The sequence below is a fragment of the Miscanthus floridulus genome, chromosome 5 (assembly GCF_019320115.1).
Source record: "Miscanthus floridulus cultivar M001 chromosome 5, ASM1932011v1, whole genome shotgun sequence".
Classification (NCBI taxonomy): domain Eukaryota; kingdom Viridiplantae; phylum Streptophyta; class Magnoliopsida; order Poales; family Poaceae; genus Miscanthus; species Miscanthus floridulus.
The window spans coordinates 95,244,065-95,262,896 of record NC_089584.1 but is presented as its reverse complement, the minus strand read 5'-3'; the positions used below and the strand labels follow the sequence as shown (position 1 = coordinate 95,262,896).

The following is an 18,832-nucleotide window of genomic DNA, read 5'->3' as shown; positions in this document are numbered from 1 at the left end:
CCTCCATACTCAATTCCCCTCTGTCCTGCACCTGACTGAGGTATCTCTCTCTTCCTTTCCATACTCTTTCCCATGAGGATGCAGATCTTTGATCCATGAATGGATTTAAAGGACCTGTTTGGTTTCTACAGGCGCTCCTAAAATGCCTGTCACATCGAATGTTTAGACACGTGCATGGAGTATTAAATATAGACTAATTACAAAACTAATTACACAACTTGCGACTAATTTGAGAGACGAATCTTTTAAGCCTAATTAGTCCATGATTTGACAACGTGGTGCTACAGTAAACATATGCTAATGACGGATTAATTAGGCTTAAAAAATCGTCTCACAAATTAGCCTCCATCTATGTAATTGGTTTTGTAATTAATCTATATTTAATGCTCTTTATTAGTATCTAAACATTCGATATGACATGAATTTTAGGAGCGACTAAAGAACCAAATTGGTTTATACATGCGCTCCTAAAATTTCTGTCACATCGAATTTTTAGACACATGCATGCAGTATTAAATATAGACTAATTACAAAACTAATTACACAACTTGCGACTAATTTACGAAATGAATCTTTTAAGCCTAATTAGTCCATGATTTGATAATATGGTGCTACAGTAAACATGTGCTAATGACATATTAATTAGGCTTAAAAATTATCTCGCAATTTAGTCTCCATCTATGTAATTAGTTTTGTAATTAATCTATATTTAATGTTCTTTATTATTATCTAAACATTCGATGCGACATAAATTTTAGGAGCGACTAGAGAACCAAACACCCCTTAGATACATCATGTGTTTGCATGTAACGTATATCTCCTTTTCATTCTGAATGTTCAGTTTTGACATATGTATGACTGTAGATCAGTACAACAACGCAACAAAAGACCTTTATGGTGTTCCTAATTTTTACCTGTTCATGTGGTGTTCCTAATTTTTTTTTACCTATTCGTGTGGTCTGCACTTTATATGCTACAGTACTTAGCAAATGCCTCTATGGCCACTTTCGATCACTGCCAATTAAATCGTGGACATATTTATTATTTAAAGAATGTGTAAAGTTTATATTTTTTAAGACTTTTGCCTACTTGGTGCTATTCGGTTCCAGATCTCAAGGATTTTGCATTGTCTACAGATTTTTTTTCTAATTCATTGAGGTTGCACAAAAGCTTTAAGCAAGCAGTACTAAGTTCCTAACAAGGTCTGGATACATTATTTTCTAGAATATCTTATTTCCCCTACATGTGAGTGCTACTGCGGTTTACAGATCACGTGACTTTTGCCTTGTCTGCAGGTTTTTCCTAACTCACCCAGGTTGTACAACAAGCTTTAATCAATCAGTACTAAAAGTTCCTAGCAAGGTTTGGATACATTATTTTGCAAGAATATATAGTTATCATTGGAAGCTCCTCATTCACTGATCTTTGACATCAGTTGTAGTGATCACATTGACTCATCTTCTGTTCTTATGTGGTGAGTTGCGAGGTGGCGGAGGAGCCTGCCGGAAGGGGATGGAGCAAGATCAGGCCAGGGGGGCGGTGCTAAGGTGAGGAGAAACGTGAGGAAGAGACGGGGACACTACGGATGAAGGGAATCATAATATTAGAATAATATATTTTTTCCACACATCTGTTTTGGAATGGCTGAACCTTTTCTTTCAAATAATCGAATGCCTCAACCTTTTTTCAAAGAACTGAATGCCTAAACCTTAGACCATTACTTATTTTCTTAAATTCGTATTATTTTCTAAATATATTCTAATTTGCAGTTAAGAGATCTCGAGAGGGGTGTTGGCATTCTTGTGGCTACCCCCCGACCGATTAGCTGATTTGATGGAAACAACAAGAATATCTTTGCAGGCAATTTTGTTACCTTGCCCTTGTTAAGGCAAATAGAATGCTTGTTGTGGGTTTTGAACCACAGTTAGAAGAACTGTTGAGCAAATGGACATGCCACTTCTAGGTGTCAAGCGAACAATGTTGTTTAGTGCAACGTTCCCAAAAGAGATCTAGGTTAGCTGTTTTTTTAATATTTTGTTGGCATGCTCTTCCTGAATAAACATTTGTGTTTCTTGTAAGCTATTCTTCAGTAAATGTATTGTACTTCCTACAATATATTTCTTCTCCTGACTGTTTTGTCATGTATACCCTCACTAATATCCTATATTTGATCAGGCGTTGACCGTTGAGGTTATTATCTTCGCATGCTTTTTCTAGATGGATAACATTTCTTTCCATGCTAGATATTTTGAGAAATAGAGAAATCTTACATCTTTTTTGTGCTTCGGTGTGCTACACAATTTTAATTCTGTGTATGAATGAAATGTGCAATGTGACAAATCCCCACCGGTATAGCTAAATATTTGATTTAATACGTGGGCAATGTTGTACTGTCCATACTACACTAATTTGCTGTCCGGTATAGTTCATGTTTCATTCTGAAGTTTCTTTTCCGTTTTTTTTCTTTCAAAATCCAGCATACCTGTTATAGGGCCAACAACAGCATTGAAGTCAGTATATACTACTTGCACTCTATGGTCATTTATCTATCAAGCATCAGTTTTACCAACATTTATGTCATTACTACGCCAGCTACTTGAGTTTAACATGTTCTTTTACAATCTAGAGTCATTTTATTCAGAATCCGTACTCATATGTTTGCTTGTGATACAACTACATACTCCGTATCTGTTAAAGAACCACACATTTAGGATCTCTAGGTGTTATTGATATGCCTCGTCATTTACAACAGTAAGAACTAAGTGGCTGGTGCTGAGATTTTTTCTGCCATCTGAAGGGGTAAATTTGTTAAATCTAAATATTTGCTGAGTGGGTGTGTGGGTTTGCATTTGTTTATGAGTGCAGACGTGGGACGGCCCGAGTGGGGCGGCGCATGGGTGGACACCTGGAGCTGCCGGCGTCGGAGGCGGTTCGGGCGAGGGACGGGGAAGCTGCTGCGCAATAGATCGTCGGGGGCTCAGCCGAGGTGGCCCGGCATGGGCTACAACGGCATAGGGTGTCCGTCATCATTTTAGTCTTTCAAGGAACGTCTGGACAGTTTTATCAAAAAGAATTTTAGAGGTCATACAATGTATATTTCTCGTCATATGTGTTGTATTGTAATTAGTGGAGTTGCAATGTAATTGATGAAAAAAGGTTTATACGGTGAGTATAACATACTTTATTTTAAGGTTGAGAGATTTTTCAAGACACGCAGTATTTCCCATGTGACAACATATATACTCGAGCCTACGTACATGATGGTATGGAGATACGGTGAAACTTATTCGTGGATTTATTGGCGCACGAAAGAAATAAATATCAGAGATTTCTTCCTGTCGATATAAAACATTATCTTAATCGCATCACGAAAATGCCTATAAAGTAGAGTTTGTAAGCATATGACGCCGTGCTCTATGTGACTGTTAATTTCACAAACTTTACTTTTTGGATTAACTGTTATTTTAATGTTGATATTTAATTTTTACAGTATTATTATCTTATCGTGTTATCCGTATATTTTTAATATAAATGGTTAGTTATACCGTATCTACGTACGGACACGTTACCAAATAAATAAATAAAAGATAGCGGACGGATAAAAAAGGGCTCCCAAATGCTATATCCCCTTCTGCCTAAAAACGATACAACCGGGGCCTATTGCTCCTCGTCCTCTCTCGTCTCTACCACCACTCTTTTCCTGCTCGCTAAAAAAAGCTTCTCAAGCTTATAAATACGCTCCCCTCCCTCCCGGTGCCAAGTTCCTCCCCCCGATCCCCTTCCCCCCTCCACCCGCCGATCGCCCTCCGCTCGCTCCACCGCGGCGGGCGATCGCTCATCTCCCTCTACCCTCCCTCCGGCGCGCGATTCCCGAGCGAGGCGCCACCCACCGAAGATTTCCGACGACGGCCGGCCGGCTCGCTCCCTCCCCTGCCTTGCCGATCGGATCGCGTGCTCCCCGAGGTGACGATCTACGAATTCCCTGCATTTTCTCTCGGTGTTTCTTCCCCGCGATTCGCTCGGGCTTGCTCGATTGCCTTTGGGTGGGCGCGAAGGTATCTGTGTACTTGGGCGCCGGCCATGCATGCGCGAGTGGTCGGAGTACGGGGGAAGGAATTGGATTCGCGGGAGCGTGCGATTTTAGTGCCCCGTACGGCACTGTGTGCCAATTTCGTCGGTGCTGGGATGAGGGAGCTGGGACTGTAAGAGTATAATAACTGTATAAGGATACCGCAGTATGGGCGTGCGATTAATTCATCTCGGCATTGTGGGCGGTCGTTTCCATCCCTGGTTAGTGGCTAAACTTCAGAGAGGTGTTGGATTCGCCTAACTCGGGCTAAACTTCAGAGAGGTGTTGGATTCGCCTAACTCGTTCTGCTTTATGTGCATGCACGTTCTGATGGCGTGGAGAACTTTGCTAGGCTAGCTAGCATTATTTGCTGCTGTTGGTAGTCATCGAGGGGATGCATCTGTTATGCTTGGGCTGTGCGATTAGTGTGTAAATATACCATTTTATTGTGTATCGGTGTGCTAGTGCGCACATGCATGTGATTATTGCAGAGAATAGGAAAGAGTAAATTCCACCAAACTACCACATTCATGTCCTAAATCTTCACAGAACTTCTGGTGCCTGTTTCGTAGAACCACTACTACTTTGCCCCTTCTCATGAACCTACCACATTTTCCTCTTACAGTATTCTGATTGACTGGCTCACTCATCAGCATCACATAGTGCAAAACTGAGTAAACCAAAGTAGTGGTAAAAACATGACACTGACGAGTCGGCCCATGTGCTCATGATAACGCAGGAGGCAAAAAGGTTGCGGGTTTGTTTAGAAGGGAGCCCAAAGTAGTGGTAGTTTCTGAAATGGGCACTAGAAGTCATAGTTTTGTGACATGGATAAGAACGTGGTTGTTTTGTGAAATTTATTCATTGAGAAACGTGGGCCTTGTGTTAGTTCGAGTCAGGTATGCTGAACTTATTGTGAGTTTATTGGAGGTGAACTTTCTTTGGTTAAGATACCAATGATAAACAAAATGGGGACTACTTTCCAGCAAACTTTGGTGTGGTTTGGGATGTTGCAGTTGTGAAGTTGTGCAGTGGGTACCTCATAGCTGTTTGGTTGGTGGTTTGGAAATCAGATGCCTTTTGGCAAGTGAAGTTTGCACTTTTTGTTTCATGACTAAAAGCTACAGCTAGTGGATTGGGGAGGCGATTCTTAATTCTTCTAGGATGATGCTGATATAGTGATACCCCGAGTTACTTTTTGTGTTCTTGCACTGATGCCAATGTGTACAATATTTCTTGTCTGTCCACTTTCAATGCAGTTTAGCTGGTCATGGAGATTTTCTAGTACATTTGTTTGGGTGCAACAACTACACTGTTTTCCATGCCCTCGTACCCCTACCCCTAGCCTCTCTGCATATCGTTGTTTCTAACTTGGTCCTCTCAGGGTATACCTTGAATTGAGGTTTTGATTTTGGGCTATTATAAATATGTTGAAAAAATTCAGTGCATTTTAGGAAGTAACTGTGTTTGCATGACTGCATGCAGGTAGTGGCTTGCCATGCTTGAATCTTGATTATGAGCATTGTTGTATTTCTTGTGTCCTATTGTTATTGCATGCATGGTTGGTTGGGTTGCTATTGACTGCAAGTTGATTTGGGCATTGGAAGGATAAGATTATCTCTTCTTGATGAGAATGCCACTTTCATATTCATATAATTCTTTTTCCATCCACACAGAAAAATCACCATCAAAATCTGCTTCCACTAGTTGCAATTTTAGCTTGTAGACATGGGCACATGGCAGCAGGTATAAAGCTGGTTCCTCTGAAACTGGCTTGGAACAGTTAGCAGCAACAAAGCACAAATTTCAATCAAAGTTTCAAATCATAATTGCATAAATGGTACCAAGATGTCTTTCTAAGTTTTATAGGACCTCACCTGAATACCTGATTTCATCGTTTCATAACTAGATGATACCCCGCGTGTTGCTGTGGGAATTTGTAGCGCTGTACAGGGGGAGGGGGATTCATGGAGGGAGAATTGATATGTACCATCCACCATGACATCATAGCGAGTTGTGGCGGGATTGATGGGAAATTTAATAAAATGACAAAAATAACATCATTTTACTGGTTCACCTTTAAAAAAAATTGTTGTCAAACTACATTCTGGTTTAGTTACAAACCTGAAAGTGCATGTTGGGAAATTTAGCACATACCACAGTGACGTACTGATGTCACACATAGTTATATCTACAGGCAGGACAGCTGTAACAGCTTGTGAGATCTTAACTACTTGGAAACTGTGAGCATCCATGCTGCGAGCACTAAAACAATGAAGTTGGTGCAATGATAATTCCCAATAGCATTTTCAGCAACTATTAGAATGAGTATCACTCTTCTCTACACAGAGATAAACACCCCCAATGTGGAATATATTTAATGAAGCAACATAAGTTATACTTTCTGAAAAGTAGGACGTGAAAAAAAGTAGTGTATGAAAGTCAAAACATTAAATTTTGATTTGTCATTTTCTTTCATCGGCATCACTTGCTAGAGCTTATCTGGTAGCAAGGAGAAAGTAGCACAGGACTACATGGTAAACACACTTACACACCTGAGTAATTTCAGAATCCGCGGTCAACTTCTTGTGAAGGATCATTGGGTCAGGAAAATCATTCCCTAATTCACCTGATGATAGGAAAGGGCATAATGAGAAGGAAAATGGTACATAAAATTGAAGGCTAGAAGTATAGGAATCTAAATTACTAATCTGGTTAATTAAGGTAATGAGTGCTTCTGCTGCTGATGGGGGTGCGAGATAACCTTCTATGGAGCAGAAAGCTTTTGGTGAGACAGCGAACTCCATGCAGAACTGCTAGCTCAACATCACTGGCTTGAAGGCAGTGAAGTCATCAGTAATGGAGGATGTTTAGTGCAGCTAGCCTTCAGGTTTAAGGGTGGCAGCGTAGGAGGCAAAACAAATGAGCATGCCTTTCTGTGGAAGCCAGTTCAGATATACAGGGATATGGCACCCCATGGGTGGGGCGGGCCGCGGGGGAAGCTGGGCAGATGGAGACCGACAGGCAGCAACAGCTGTGCAGTTTTCGTGCACCAGGATTGTGAACAGAGATGTCCACTGAGCTGTTGATGCAGATGGGTGGGGATGCTTCGGTCACCCTTGTGTGACCGGTAGGTGACGTGGCCTCATGAGAAGCTAGAAAAATCAGGTAGTGGGGCTCTCCAATTTAGGTATAGTCGTATAGAAGATAGAAGATTTGTTGCCTTCTCTGTTGAATGCAGAGAAGAGTAGTCATTTGTATCTATTTGTGTTACCCATGCTGCTTAATACACCAGAAGCCTTGCCTTCACGCATTATGCATGTTTGTCTGTCTTGTTCCTCGCAAATGTTCCGTTAGCCAATAATAGTCGTCAAAAACACATGTGAAATGCACAATCCTGCTAGTAATTAGCAGTGAACTGATTGGTGCCGGATTGGACTGTTGTTATTTCTATTTCAAAATGGAAATGATTACTTGTTACAATTATCTGTATGTATTATAGTGCTGGTTTCCTTGTGCTTATTATGCAACTTGCATACACTATAGGCTGTGATGTATCCATGTTAGTATCCTCCCCTTCCTCTCAGGCATCCATTCCTTCAATTTACCTTGCATGTTCTGCTCTTTGAAAGCAAAGGTTTCTTAAGTGAGAATGGACTGAAAACCAACAGGGTTTCCCCTAGGTCTTATTGAAGCTCATTTTTTTTTTGAAGAGTTGTTTGTTTTGTTCCTTTTTTCTCTTTATGCCTTTTTGAGTTATTAATGCTGCCTCTATGGGTTCTCCATGAAGGGCGGGCCTGGTGCAAGCGGTAGAGTCTTACCGCCTGTGACCGGAAGGTTCCGGGTTCGAGTCGCGGTCTTCTCGCATTGCACAGGCGAGGGTAAGGCTTGCCACTAACACCCTTCCCCAGACCCCTCTGCACTGGGTACGCCCTCTATGGGTTCTCCATCCCGAAGAACCAATCTTTCATGATGAGAAACAACTTGATTTCTTGTGACTAATGGAGCATACTAACATTGCAAGCAGCTGGAAGCATCACTAGTTATGGATCCAGTTAGATCCTCAAGAGGATTGGATCCAGGTACATTGCATATGGTTGAAAAAGATTGTTTTGGAAGTTATTTGGTGGCTTGGTAAAAGTGGAGCAGATTAATGTACATCATCACATACAGCATGATTCTGTCAGTTACGACTATTCCTGTAAGCCCGCAAAGCAATGATGGCTGAGAAAACTAGGACGCCCTGTCGCTGTGGTACTATTTTGGATCTTTGTTTTCTGATGCTAGAATTAGTTTTAGCAGTATCAGTTGCCATATTTTGATATAACTTGCTCTGAGACTAAGACAGCCCAAAATCAGTCTGGTCAATTGTCAACTTTTGGTTCTAACTGTATCACATCAGTAGTTAGCTGATGATCAGAGGTTTCTAAAATAGCTATTCTCCTTGTTGGTTGCATTTACTTGTGTTACTTCTCATTGCCTATGCATATCCTCCCTTCTAGCAGTAGTCCTTGGATGATACACCTTCCTCATGTTTGGGTATGTATTAGCAGTTGTTATCAGTTCTCTTCATTGATGTCAGACCATTTTCACTGATCCACTAACTGTAGCACACTACCTGTGACTATTGTATCATTGAATCATGTGCTTGGGGTGAGCAGCAAGAGTGACTGCTACAGTATCTTCGATCTTTAGCATCCCACTCTTTTCTGATTGGTATGTAAAAATGATGGATATGTCTATGAGTGATATTTTTTTGGGGCAAGAAATCATTTTGGTTCGAGACTGATTGAATTACACAGTTCTATGAGTGATGCATTGCTGCTTAAGTCCTGAGGCAATCTTCAACTCTGACTATCATTGATTGAATGTGTATGCATATGCACTATGTAGTGTTAGGTTACTTGAGTAAGTTGTAGTTAGTATTGTTCCTTGTGATTGGGTTGCTTTAGAAGAGAGTTAATTTTGTCTTGCTTGCTTATACAACAACAACAACAACAACAAAGCCTTTAAGTCCCAAACAAGTTGGGGTAGGCTAGAGTTGAAACCCAGCAGAAGCAATCAAGGTTCAGGCATGTGAATAGCTGTCTTCCAAGCACTCCTATCTAAGGCTAAGTCTTTGGGTATATTCCATCCTTTCAAGTCTCCTTTTATTGCCTCTACCCAAGTCAACTTCGGTCTTCCTCTGCCTCTCTTCACGTTACTATCCTGGCCTAGGATTCCACTACGCACCGGTGCCTCTGGAGGTCTCCGTTGGACATGTCCAAACCATCTCAACCGGTGTTGGACAAGCTTCTCTTCAATTGGTGCTACCCCTAATCTATCACGTATATCATCGTTCCGAACTCGATCCCTTCTTGTATGACCGCAAATCCAACGCAACATACGCATTTCCGCGACACTTATCTGTTGAACATGTCGTCTTTTCGTAGGCCAACATTCTGCACCATACAACATAGCAGGTCTAATCGCCGTCCTATAAAACTTGCCTTTTAGCTTCTGTGGTACCCTTTTGTCACATAGGACACCAGATGCTTGCCGTCACTTCATCCACCCTGCTTTGATTCTATGGCTAACATCTTCATCAATATCCCCGTCTCTCTGTAGCATTGATCCTGATATATAAAATAAAATCTCTACATTGAGAACCAGATTAATGTTTTGCTGGGCTTAGGGAAGCTGCATGTTTTTATGTGGTAACTGTAGTATTTGAGGGACACTGATCCATGGCATCTCACCTAGAGATGTCCATCTTTACCTGTCAATGTTCTGTCTGGCAACTTCTATACTTCTCTATCTATATCTGTGTCGACTTTTTGAAACAGGTGGAACTTTGTAATTTCGTTGTGTGTTTTCGTAATTAAATTCGGGATTGCCTATGGTGGAAAAAAATTATGTCTATATTTTCTATCAATCATCTTTAGCTTATTTATAACATTACTTTTTTTAAGATATGAGTTTTAGAATTTTCATGTCCTTTACCAAGCAAATTCCTAAATTTCACAACCTTGTCGCTTTGCATGTCACATTTGAGCCTATTAATTTTATTTAACCTTACCTAATTTTTTATGTGGTATCAGGTAGAGGTGATGATAAGGCATAGTTTTTTGACTTAGCCTGCCTTAGCTATTTCTTGAAGCTAAGGGAAATAATAATTGGCGTTATGGCATTTAGAAATATGGTTTGCACTCCCCAAGTCATTGATCTTACTGTCAGAGAGAGGGCAAGCTCGAGGAGGCAATGGTAGTGAGATACCTGAGCAAGGTGCACAACATGCTGTCAGAGTTGTAGGAAATGGAACGAACGTTGGTCTCTCTGGTGTGCGAAGTTACTATGATGTGAGCATAAATCATCACCATCAGCCTGTTCATAACCCACCCCCGAATATAGGTGTTGATTCTGGTTTTGTCTTCGCATCAAATATGTACAATCCCTGCATGTCATCAACATCAATCAACAGACATGTTTCTCATGCTCAGAGCTTTGGATCGGGGAATCAAACATTGCCTCTAAACCAAGTCCCAGGAACTATGGATGAGAGTAGCAGAAATGACAGTGTTGGTGAAAGTACTAGAGATCATATTAAAAGGAAAAATGCTGCAGTTGCTGGAAGCTATCCTTTTGTTAATGGATTTGCAAGCTCAAGCTCATCATCTCATGCACCTCAGAATCCTATGCTTAGGCCTTGGGACCCTTCTTTTAAATCAACAGTTTCTTCTAATGTTGCACCGTTCAACCCATCAGAATATCATGCACACAGCAGTTGGCCGTCCTTAGAAGGATCTTCCATAACTGGAACTAATGGATTCAACTCAATGGCTGTTCATCCAGAATCAGCACAGCCGTGGGAACTATACATTTCCATCCAATCACATTGGCCATTCATGGATGTCCCATGCTACAAATGGTATTGCCGATGGAGTTCCCCAGTGGGAATATGTCAATGCAACTACTAATATTCAAGGTAAGGAGTTCATGGACAAATGCCAGTTTTATTTTTATCATGAGACATCTTTAAAATCTATTTTCTGCTATCTAATTGAACAATCAATATTGACACATAAAATCGTTGCCAAGTGTACCTGATAAGTCAACTCATAGTTGATTAGCTTTGTTTAAAAATTTTAAAAAAAGGAAACTCGAGTGAGTGGTCTTCTGAGTTCTTTACTGGGGTGATATGATTTGAAACGTTTTGCTTTTAACAGGCAGATTCGCGCATTCAGGAGCCACAGAAATCGCAAATGGAGGCTTTCAGGAATATCAGAATGGCCCTTCAACTGTTTCTCGGGGACCAGTACCTTATTTCCACCAGCATGCGATGCATGGCATGCAAGCTCATAATCTGCTTGATCCTACTCAAATGCAAGTTCCTTACCAACAATGTCCACAATAACGGTGTCTTGCATGGTGGTGTTAATTACCCTGGAAACCGTCTCCACTTAGGTCCACGAATTCCAGTTCTCTTCTCCAGTCCTGAACATACTTTTGGACCTCCACAGCATCCAGTTCCTGGCAAATCCAGTTAACCACCGCAACATAAGGATTCTACCACCCGAGGTAACATTACACTTCAATATGTTCTGGCAGCTAGCTTTCTGGCTACCTGCCTTTGTAGGTTTTGTCCTATTTAGTAACTGTGCATATATTATATGGCATGACCTTTCTGATTTATGACAGCATATAACTTTTTTCTGTCATTAGTACTACATACTCCCTCTAGCTTTGTCCTAAGTGAAACTTCTATAATTTTGACCAAGTTTATAAAAAAAAAACGCACCAGCATATACAACATTGAATTAGATTCGTTAAATTCTTCATGAAATGTATCTTGATAGTGCACGATTTGATTTTGTAGATGTTAATATGTTTTTTTATAGAACTTGGTCAAAGTTCGTTAGAGAAGTTTGACTTAGTACTAAACCAATGGAAACTATAATTTGGAATGAGGGAATAATAAGTAGCTGAAACTATGTTTTGGCTACATGAATGTAGAGTACTAGAGTAAACAGATGTACTCTTGGCAGAATTTTTCGCAGCTGCTTTTATTTTTGTTATTAAGGATATATGTTAACAGCACATGTAAGCTCATATGGCTATTTTGTTTGTCCCAGCAGCATGCCACAATAATGGATTTTTCGAGATTGTATGAAGTGTCAAATACTATAGATGAGCATAGAGATATGCGTCTAGATATAGACAACATGACGTATGAGGTATTTGGATGCCTGCTGCTCTGTAAATTCACATCACATATTAGCTATTGTCTGACATGCTTCTTTGTTTTTTTCACTACAGGAGCTTTTAGCATTAGAAGAGCAGATTGGAGATGTCAATACTGGCCTGACAAAAAGTCACATTGTAGATAAATTGAGGACTAGCCTATATGTTCCAGGAACATCGAGCATGTCTGATCAGCCATCTAAATCTTCTCTAGAGAATGATGCTTGCATAATATGCCAGGTCCTACTCCTTCACTGTATACTTTGTTTATTGACAACTAAATTTCAGCTGTTCCAAACAATGAATCATCATCCAGCTATCTGCCCCAGGTTTGACATGAACATTACAGCTGCTGCGCTCGTATAGCCTTGCTGATTGCATCACTTCCACATGGTCTGAACTAAACAGTTGTGGATCTTAGTTACACTGGTAGCTTGAATAATGTTTAGTATGCATCTGTTGACGCTGCAGATGAAAATATGAAATATCTAACACAACACCACCGTAGGGGCAGTAAATAAAACCCAGATCCCACAAGTTGGGAGTCTTTCAAATAATTTCAAAGCATTATATTTTGTTTACGTTTGTCGTTCCAAATTATAAGTCGCTTTGACTTTTTTGGTTAATCCATTTTGTTATGTATCTAGACATATTATTATATTTAGATGTATAACAAAATGGATGTACCAAAAAAGTCAAAGCGACATAATTTGGAACAGAGGGAGTAGTAAGTAGATATAGTGTGAATAAAGCATTACCTGAAGTAGCTGAAAGATTCATGAGGTGCGTCATCAGGGATGAATTAAATCAGAAGCACTTTGTCACTCGCCAGTTCATAGTTCTAAGTAAGTTTTGCTCGCTGCATCTCGCAGGAGGAGTACCAGGTTAGAGACTGCGTTGGCACCCTTGACTGTGGTCACAGGTACCACGCAGAGTGCGTGAAGCAGTGGTTGATGGTGAAGAACTTGTGCCCCATCTGCAAGACAACAGCATTGTCTGCCAACAGAAGACAAGGACAATGAGCAGGAATGAAATAGGCCTGTTAGTTATTTGCTTCGACAAACGTTCAGCTCAATTTTGTACATAAGCGGTAGACAATGGTGCTACCTGTATTTGTTGTTAACTTTGTTGTGACCGGGAGGGAGTACTCAGCTTCCTGAAACTGTACAGCCATAACATTTATTATTTTTTTCTTCAAATGTAGAATATTTAAAATCCGCTCAGTTCGCCCCCAATGTGTATGATATGGCGAACCAGGTAGACAAAAGCTTCCGTAATGGCATCTCTAGGCAGCCTTGTATCTATAGACTTTAATGAAACTAATAGAACATGGATCCTCCTGTACTTTTTTTAGAAGTTGACGGCACCAAAATGGCTCTTTATCACTATCGGTTCGGGCAGTGAATGTTTCTCTGCAGTTTAATTACGTGCGGGGTATATTGTGCACTCTTGCTCGAAGCTGCCAAAACATGCCAATATTTCATCCAAATCAGTGGAGATGACTTTCCCTACTATGTATAACAGCACAAAGGTCATAGCCTGCCACTTCGTAAATGTACAATCAGATGGCGCGAGAAATACAATCGAGGGCAGCGATTGCAAGTCTGCAAAACGTCATGGCGCCCTCTCCAAACCACGTTGTCAATGTCGAGCGCCAACCACCCCCAACCGCTAGACTTGACAATGTCAAGAAAGATTGTCATCACGTTTTGTCTTCCTTAATCAGCAAAGCGTATGTATGTTTGACCAGGGCTATCCCCACCGAAAAAAAAAAGAAACGAAACGAAACGAAACGAAACGAAAAGCTAAGCCGAGCAGCAGCCGCCCGCGTTCACGGGGGAGACCTCGTCCTTGGCGGCGCCGACGTCGATGGTCTTGCCCCTGGGCGGCGCGGCGGGGTCGTCCCCGATGTCGAGCGCGTTCCGGCTGACGACGTGGTAGATCTGGCGGAGCACCTCGGCGAAGGCGCGGTCCACGTTGGTGGCGTCCAGCGCCGACGTCTCCATGGAGAAGGTGCCGTGCCGCTCCGCGAAGGCCGCGGCGTCCTCGTGCGTCACGGCGCGGAGGTGGCGCAGGTCGGCCTTGTTGCCCACCAGCATGACCACGATGTTGGCGTCCGTGTGGTCCCGCAGCTCCCGCAGCCAGCGCTCTGCGTTGTCGAAGGTGATGCGCCGGGTCACGTCGTACACCACCAGCGCGCCCACCGCGCCGCGGTAGTATGCGCTCGTGATGGCGCGGTACCTGGAGGGGACACAGGCAGGCAGCAAGGGCACTCGAAATCAGCTGCGATCGCCGAAAGGGTCAAGGAAATTGAATGGCACGCTAGCGAAATGCAAGTAAATTTTTTTTAAACGATAATGCACGTAAAGTCAGCTGGAGTTGAAAATGTGATACGCAAGCAAGATACTGAAAAGCTCGTGATGATCATGGACGAACTTAATTGTTCGGTTCACTTTGGCATGAACTCCCAGCTGGAGTACCACGGAAATCAATCCCGTTTTCAGCCATATAAAGCATCAAGCAATCATCAACAGGCCAGTGGTTTGGTTTTCATCTTTGAAATGTGAATCAGAAGCACATGCATGTTCATTCAGTCAGTTACGCTTAAGTTTCCATATTAACAACCATTTACTAATAATCCATACAAGTTACTAACCAGGAAAGAAGCCCTGAAAATGGTGCACAAATCCTAGAACTGCATCTGCAGTCTGCATAACGAACAGCAAAGAAGGAAGGGCGTAGTACCTCTCCTGCCCGGCGGTGTCCCAGATCTGCGCCTTGACGAGCTTGTCGTCGACCTGGACGGTCTTGGTGGCGAACTCGACGCCGATGGTGGACCTGGTCTCGAGGCTGAACTCGTCCCTGGCGAAGCGCGACAGCAGGTTCGACTTGCCCACGCCGCTGTCCCCGATCAGCACCACCTTGAACAGGTAGTCGTACTCCTCCTCCGCGCGGTACCCCGCCGCCATCTCTCTCTCTCTCTCTCTCTCTCTCTCTCTCTCTCTCTCTCTCTCTCTCTCTCTCTCTCTCTCTCTCTCCTCCCGGCCCGCAACGGAACGGAGACGTGGAAGGAACGCGCTCGCTCTCGTTGATCGAACTACCGGCCGATTGGGCGATCGATCGATTGGTTGGCGCAATTCGATCGCCCCGCTTCCTGTCTAAATAGCAGCGCGGCGCCGGCCTTCCTCTCTGCCTGCCCCCGCCTCAATTATAACCCTTCCACTTCTACGCGGACGAGGCGCTGGGCAGGGTAACGCGGTGCGGCACGGTGCGTTTCGTCTTTCTTTCTGGTGGTGGTGGGCTGCGGTGCTCTGCCTCTGCTACGGCAAAAAGGGGAGGGAGCGGGGCAGGGGCCAGGGGGGACGAGGTCGCCGCGTTTTGCTACGGGTTGTTCTTGTGTTGCGCTGCTCTTTTTGTTTGTTTGTGATGAACGCTATTGGGCGGCGCGGGAGGAGCCTGGAGCCAGCCGGGAGCTGTGGTCGTGGCCTTGGAGATTGGGTTGGCACACAGGCAGAGGAAGAGGCGTCACCCGTTCGGCTGGTGGGGGCTGGGCTGGAGGTGGCCGGGGTGGGCTGATCATTTCAGCTCAGACCGGCTGGTATATATACCAGCTAGGTTGTCGCTGGTCTCCCTCTCCCTCTCCCATTTGCTCATGCCACCTAGGGTTCCTCCTTACCAGCCGCCTCCCGCAAACGCTAGCATCGCCCCCTCCCATCCGTTCTCGCACAGCGGCCGCCCTCAACCTAGCGCCATCCCATCGGAGCTCCCCCATCCGCCGCAGCCAAGCTCAACCCCTCCTATCGGACCTCCCGCAGCCGCCAGCAGCCAAGCTCGGAACCTCGCGTTGGACCCCTCGCATCCGCCGCAGCCAAGGTCGGCCCCTTCCATCGAACCTTCCGCATCCTCCGCCTTCCACCTCACCCACTGCACCTCCCGCGTCCACCGCCTCCAACTTCGTTAGTCAGCCTCAGTCGTATCCCCAACCTCGATCACCCTTTAGATCCGCCCGTCTCCGATTCTGTCCTCGACGTCGTGCTCCTCCAACCAGGTCCCCCCATTTGTCGGTCGCCGCCAGGTTCATGGCTGCCAAGGTCGTCGTCGTCTCCACCGCCACACACCGGTAAGACTTCCGGATGTGTGTGCATTTTCTTTGTGAAATGATCTGTCCGAGGATGTAGTATGGGGTTACGACGTAGATTCGCATTTAGGTCTAGGGATTTTATAAAGTTATAGTTCTAGGTACATTTATTCAGTGCTATGAAGCCGTGCACTTGTGTTGCCTCTGTAATGCACATGTTCATATATTTCATAACTTACTTTGACCTATTCCTTCGTTGTAAGAACCTTTGTGCAGTACCACCTGCGCAACGCTCCCTACGCTGGCACTGTCATCCTTGTCGTCCTGCTCGCCTTCTGCAGGACCGCGGTACATCCTACGTCCGCGGTCATCCAATCGTTCGTTCAAGGTGAGTTCAACTCCGCCCCTTTCTCGTTGGACTTAGTTTTTGTGTGAGCGCGTACATTTCTGCTTGCTACTCAATCCATGGTCCTACTATACACAACCGATGCATACATTGCTACCGATCAACAGATGCATGCTCCACGTGCGAACTGGAAAACAACGCATGTCAAACTGCTGCTCGACATCTGTCAAAATGAGAAGAACCAATACAACTGGTGTAAACAGGGTCCAAGTAAGGAAGGGTGGAGGAATGTGTACTAGGGATGTAGGGATGCAGGGCTGCCGTACGAAGAAAAGCAAATCCGCAACAAATTAATTGACATAAAAAAGAAATCCCTCAAATGGCAAACCCTACAGAACAAAACAGGCCTCAGGCGGGACCCTACCACAAGGGCAGTTGTGACCAAGGACTTGGCACCCAACCACACCGAAGGAGGCAGCCATGAAGTGGTAATGCCTTCTCCCTTTCCTTTGTTATTATGCACTAATCCCAACATGTGGTCTTATTTGTGCTTTCAAACTAATCCCAACATATGGTTACCATTATGTAGGAGCTGAGTGCAGATGTAGGAAAGTTTGGAGACCCCCCCCCCCCGCCCCGCCCACTTCGATGAACTGTGGGCCCTTTTCGGGGATCATCACCAAGAGAGGGGGGCACTCAATGCTGCGGGTGGTGTTCAAGATGTAACACGCACTCCCCCTAGGACGCCATTCATACCGTTTGGCCATTCCAGTGCCGGAGCCTCCTCCAAAAGGGCCACGATGGACAATGAAGTCAATAGCCCAAAGAAATCAAAGAGGTCGAAGGAAGTTGGAGAGTACTTGGCCGACATATCTGACAACATCAGGGCTAGGAGTGCAAAGCCCACTAAGGCAAAGGAGATGGCTGAGGTCATGCAAATGCTACGTGACGACGGTGTCTCCCAAAAGTCAGAGTTGTTCCTTATGGCATGTGACCTTTTCCAGAAGAGGGGGTGTCGCGAACAGTACAAGAACATCGATGACAGAGAAGATTATCTCACTTACATCACCTGGACATGGAAGAATGGCGAAATGCCGACAACAAATAGCGTCCCCAATAAGCAGTCGCGTGTTTGAGTGAAGCCTACCTAATTTGCTTTTTATAGCATTTGTTTTAGTTGTCACTATGTAACGAACCTTATGTTGGGCACATTTTTCGTTTTCATTTGACCTCGTGTATGTTGGACATGGTTTGAGTACCTGTGCTGAATGTTTGATGTGGTTTCAATCTAATCTATCTATGCATTAGTGCAGCTTTATAATGTACAACCATTGTAACTAACTTGTTCCATTTGCTGGTTTGCAGGTTGTTGCAGCGGCTGGGCACCATCGTGAGAACTGGTCAGCGGTGTTGTAAAGTTAGTACTTCTATTCATAAAGTGGAAACTTCAGGATGATAACTATTTGTTTGTAGGACCGTGCAATTAGTATGATGTTGTTTTTGTATCAGGGGACCGATTGCAAAGAGATTGAAGAGGCATGTCGCGCAGTGAAAGCGCTAGTGAACATTCAAGTGATTCCAGCGCTAATTACTAGGATGATGTGAGATATGCTGTGGCTATTGGCGGATATGCAGCCACTGTAGCAGCTGATGTCCCGGTACCACCTTCTTGCTTCAGTTGGCAAGAGTTGAATGACAGTCAGTGGGTACGCAAGGTTCTTTCTCACCCAAAAAGGAGCGGTGTAAATTTTTGTATGGAACCTACTCTTTTTTGAACTGCACGAAATGCTAATTAATAACCATGGCCTACAAGACTATGGGGACTTTGATACTCAGGAGGCTTTATGGATGTTTCTTTGGGCACTAGCAAAACAAGTCGGACAACGAGACATGGGAGAACGATTTAAAAGGGGTCTTGGGACGGTTAGCGAGAGGTTTGGTCAAGTGTTGGAATGTGTCGCTAACTTTGCAGACATGATTTGTGCACCTAGGCATGTAGACATGTCAAAAGTGCATGATAGGTCGCACACGTACACACCTTTCTTTGATGGCGCAATAGACGCTATCGATGGGACACACATCAGAATCAGTGTTGATAGGGTGTTCTATGATGATTACA

The 18,832-nt window shown here is 43.8% G+C and overlaps 1 protein-coding gene and 1 pseudogene across 1 annotated transcript; one reads left to right on the top strand and one right to left on the bottom strand.

Annotated features, from left to right (window-relative positions):
* Positions 1–3,731: 3,731 nt before the first annotated feature.
* LOC136450268 (probable E3 ubiquitin-protein ligase ZFP1) lies at positions 3,732–13,635 on the top strand (annotated as a pseudogene).
* A 135-nt stretch (positions 13,636–13,770) lies between these two features.
* LOC136450269 (ras-related protein RABA1f-like) lies at positions 13,771–15,831 on the bottom strand. Its single transcript, XM_066450649.1, has 2 exons — positions 15,035–15,831; positions 13,771–14,530 (listed from the first exon to the last, which is right to left on the bottom strand). The coding sequence occupies exons 1-2, from the start codon at positions 15,256–15,258 to the stop codon at positions 14,095–14,097; spliced, it is 660 nt and encodes a 219-aa protein (XP_066306746.1). The 5' UTR covers positions 15,259–15,831; the 3' UTR covers positions 13,771–14,094.
* Positions 15,832–18,832: the final 3,001 nt, after the last annotated feature.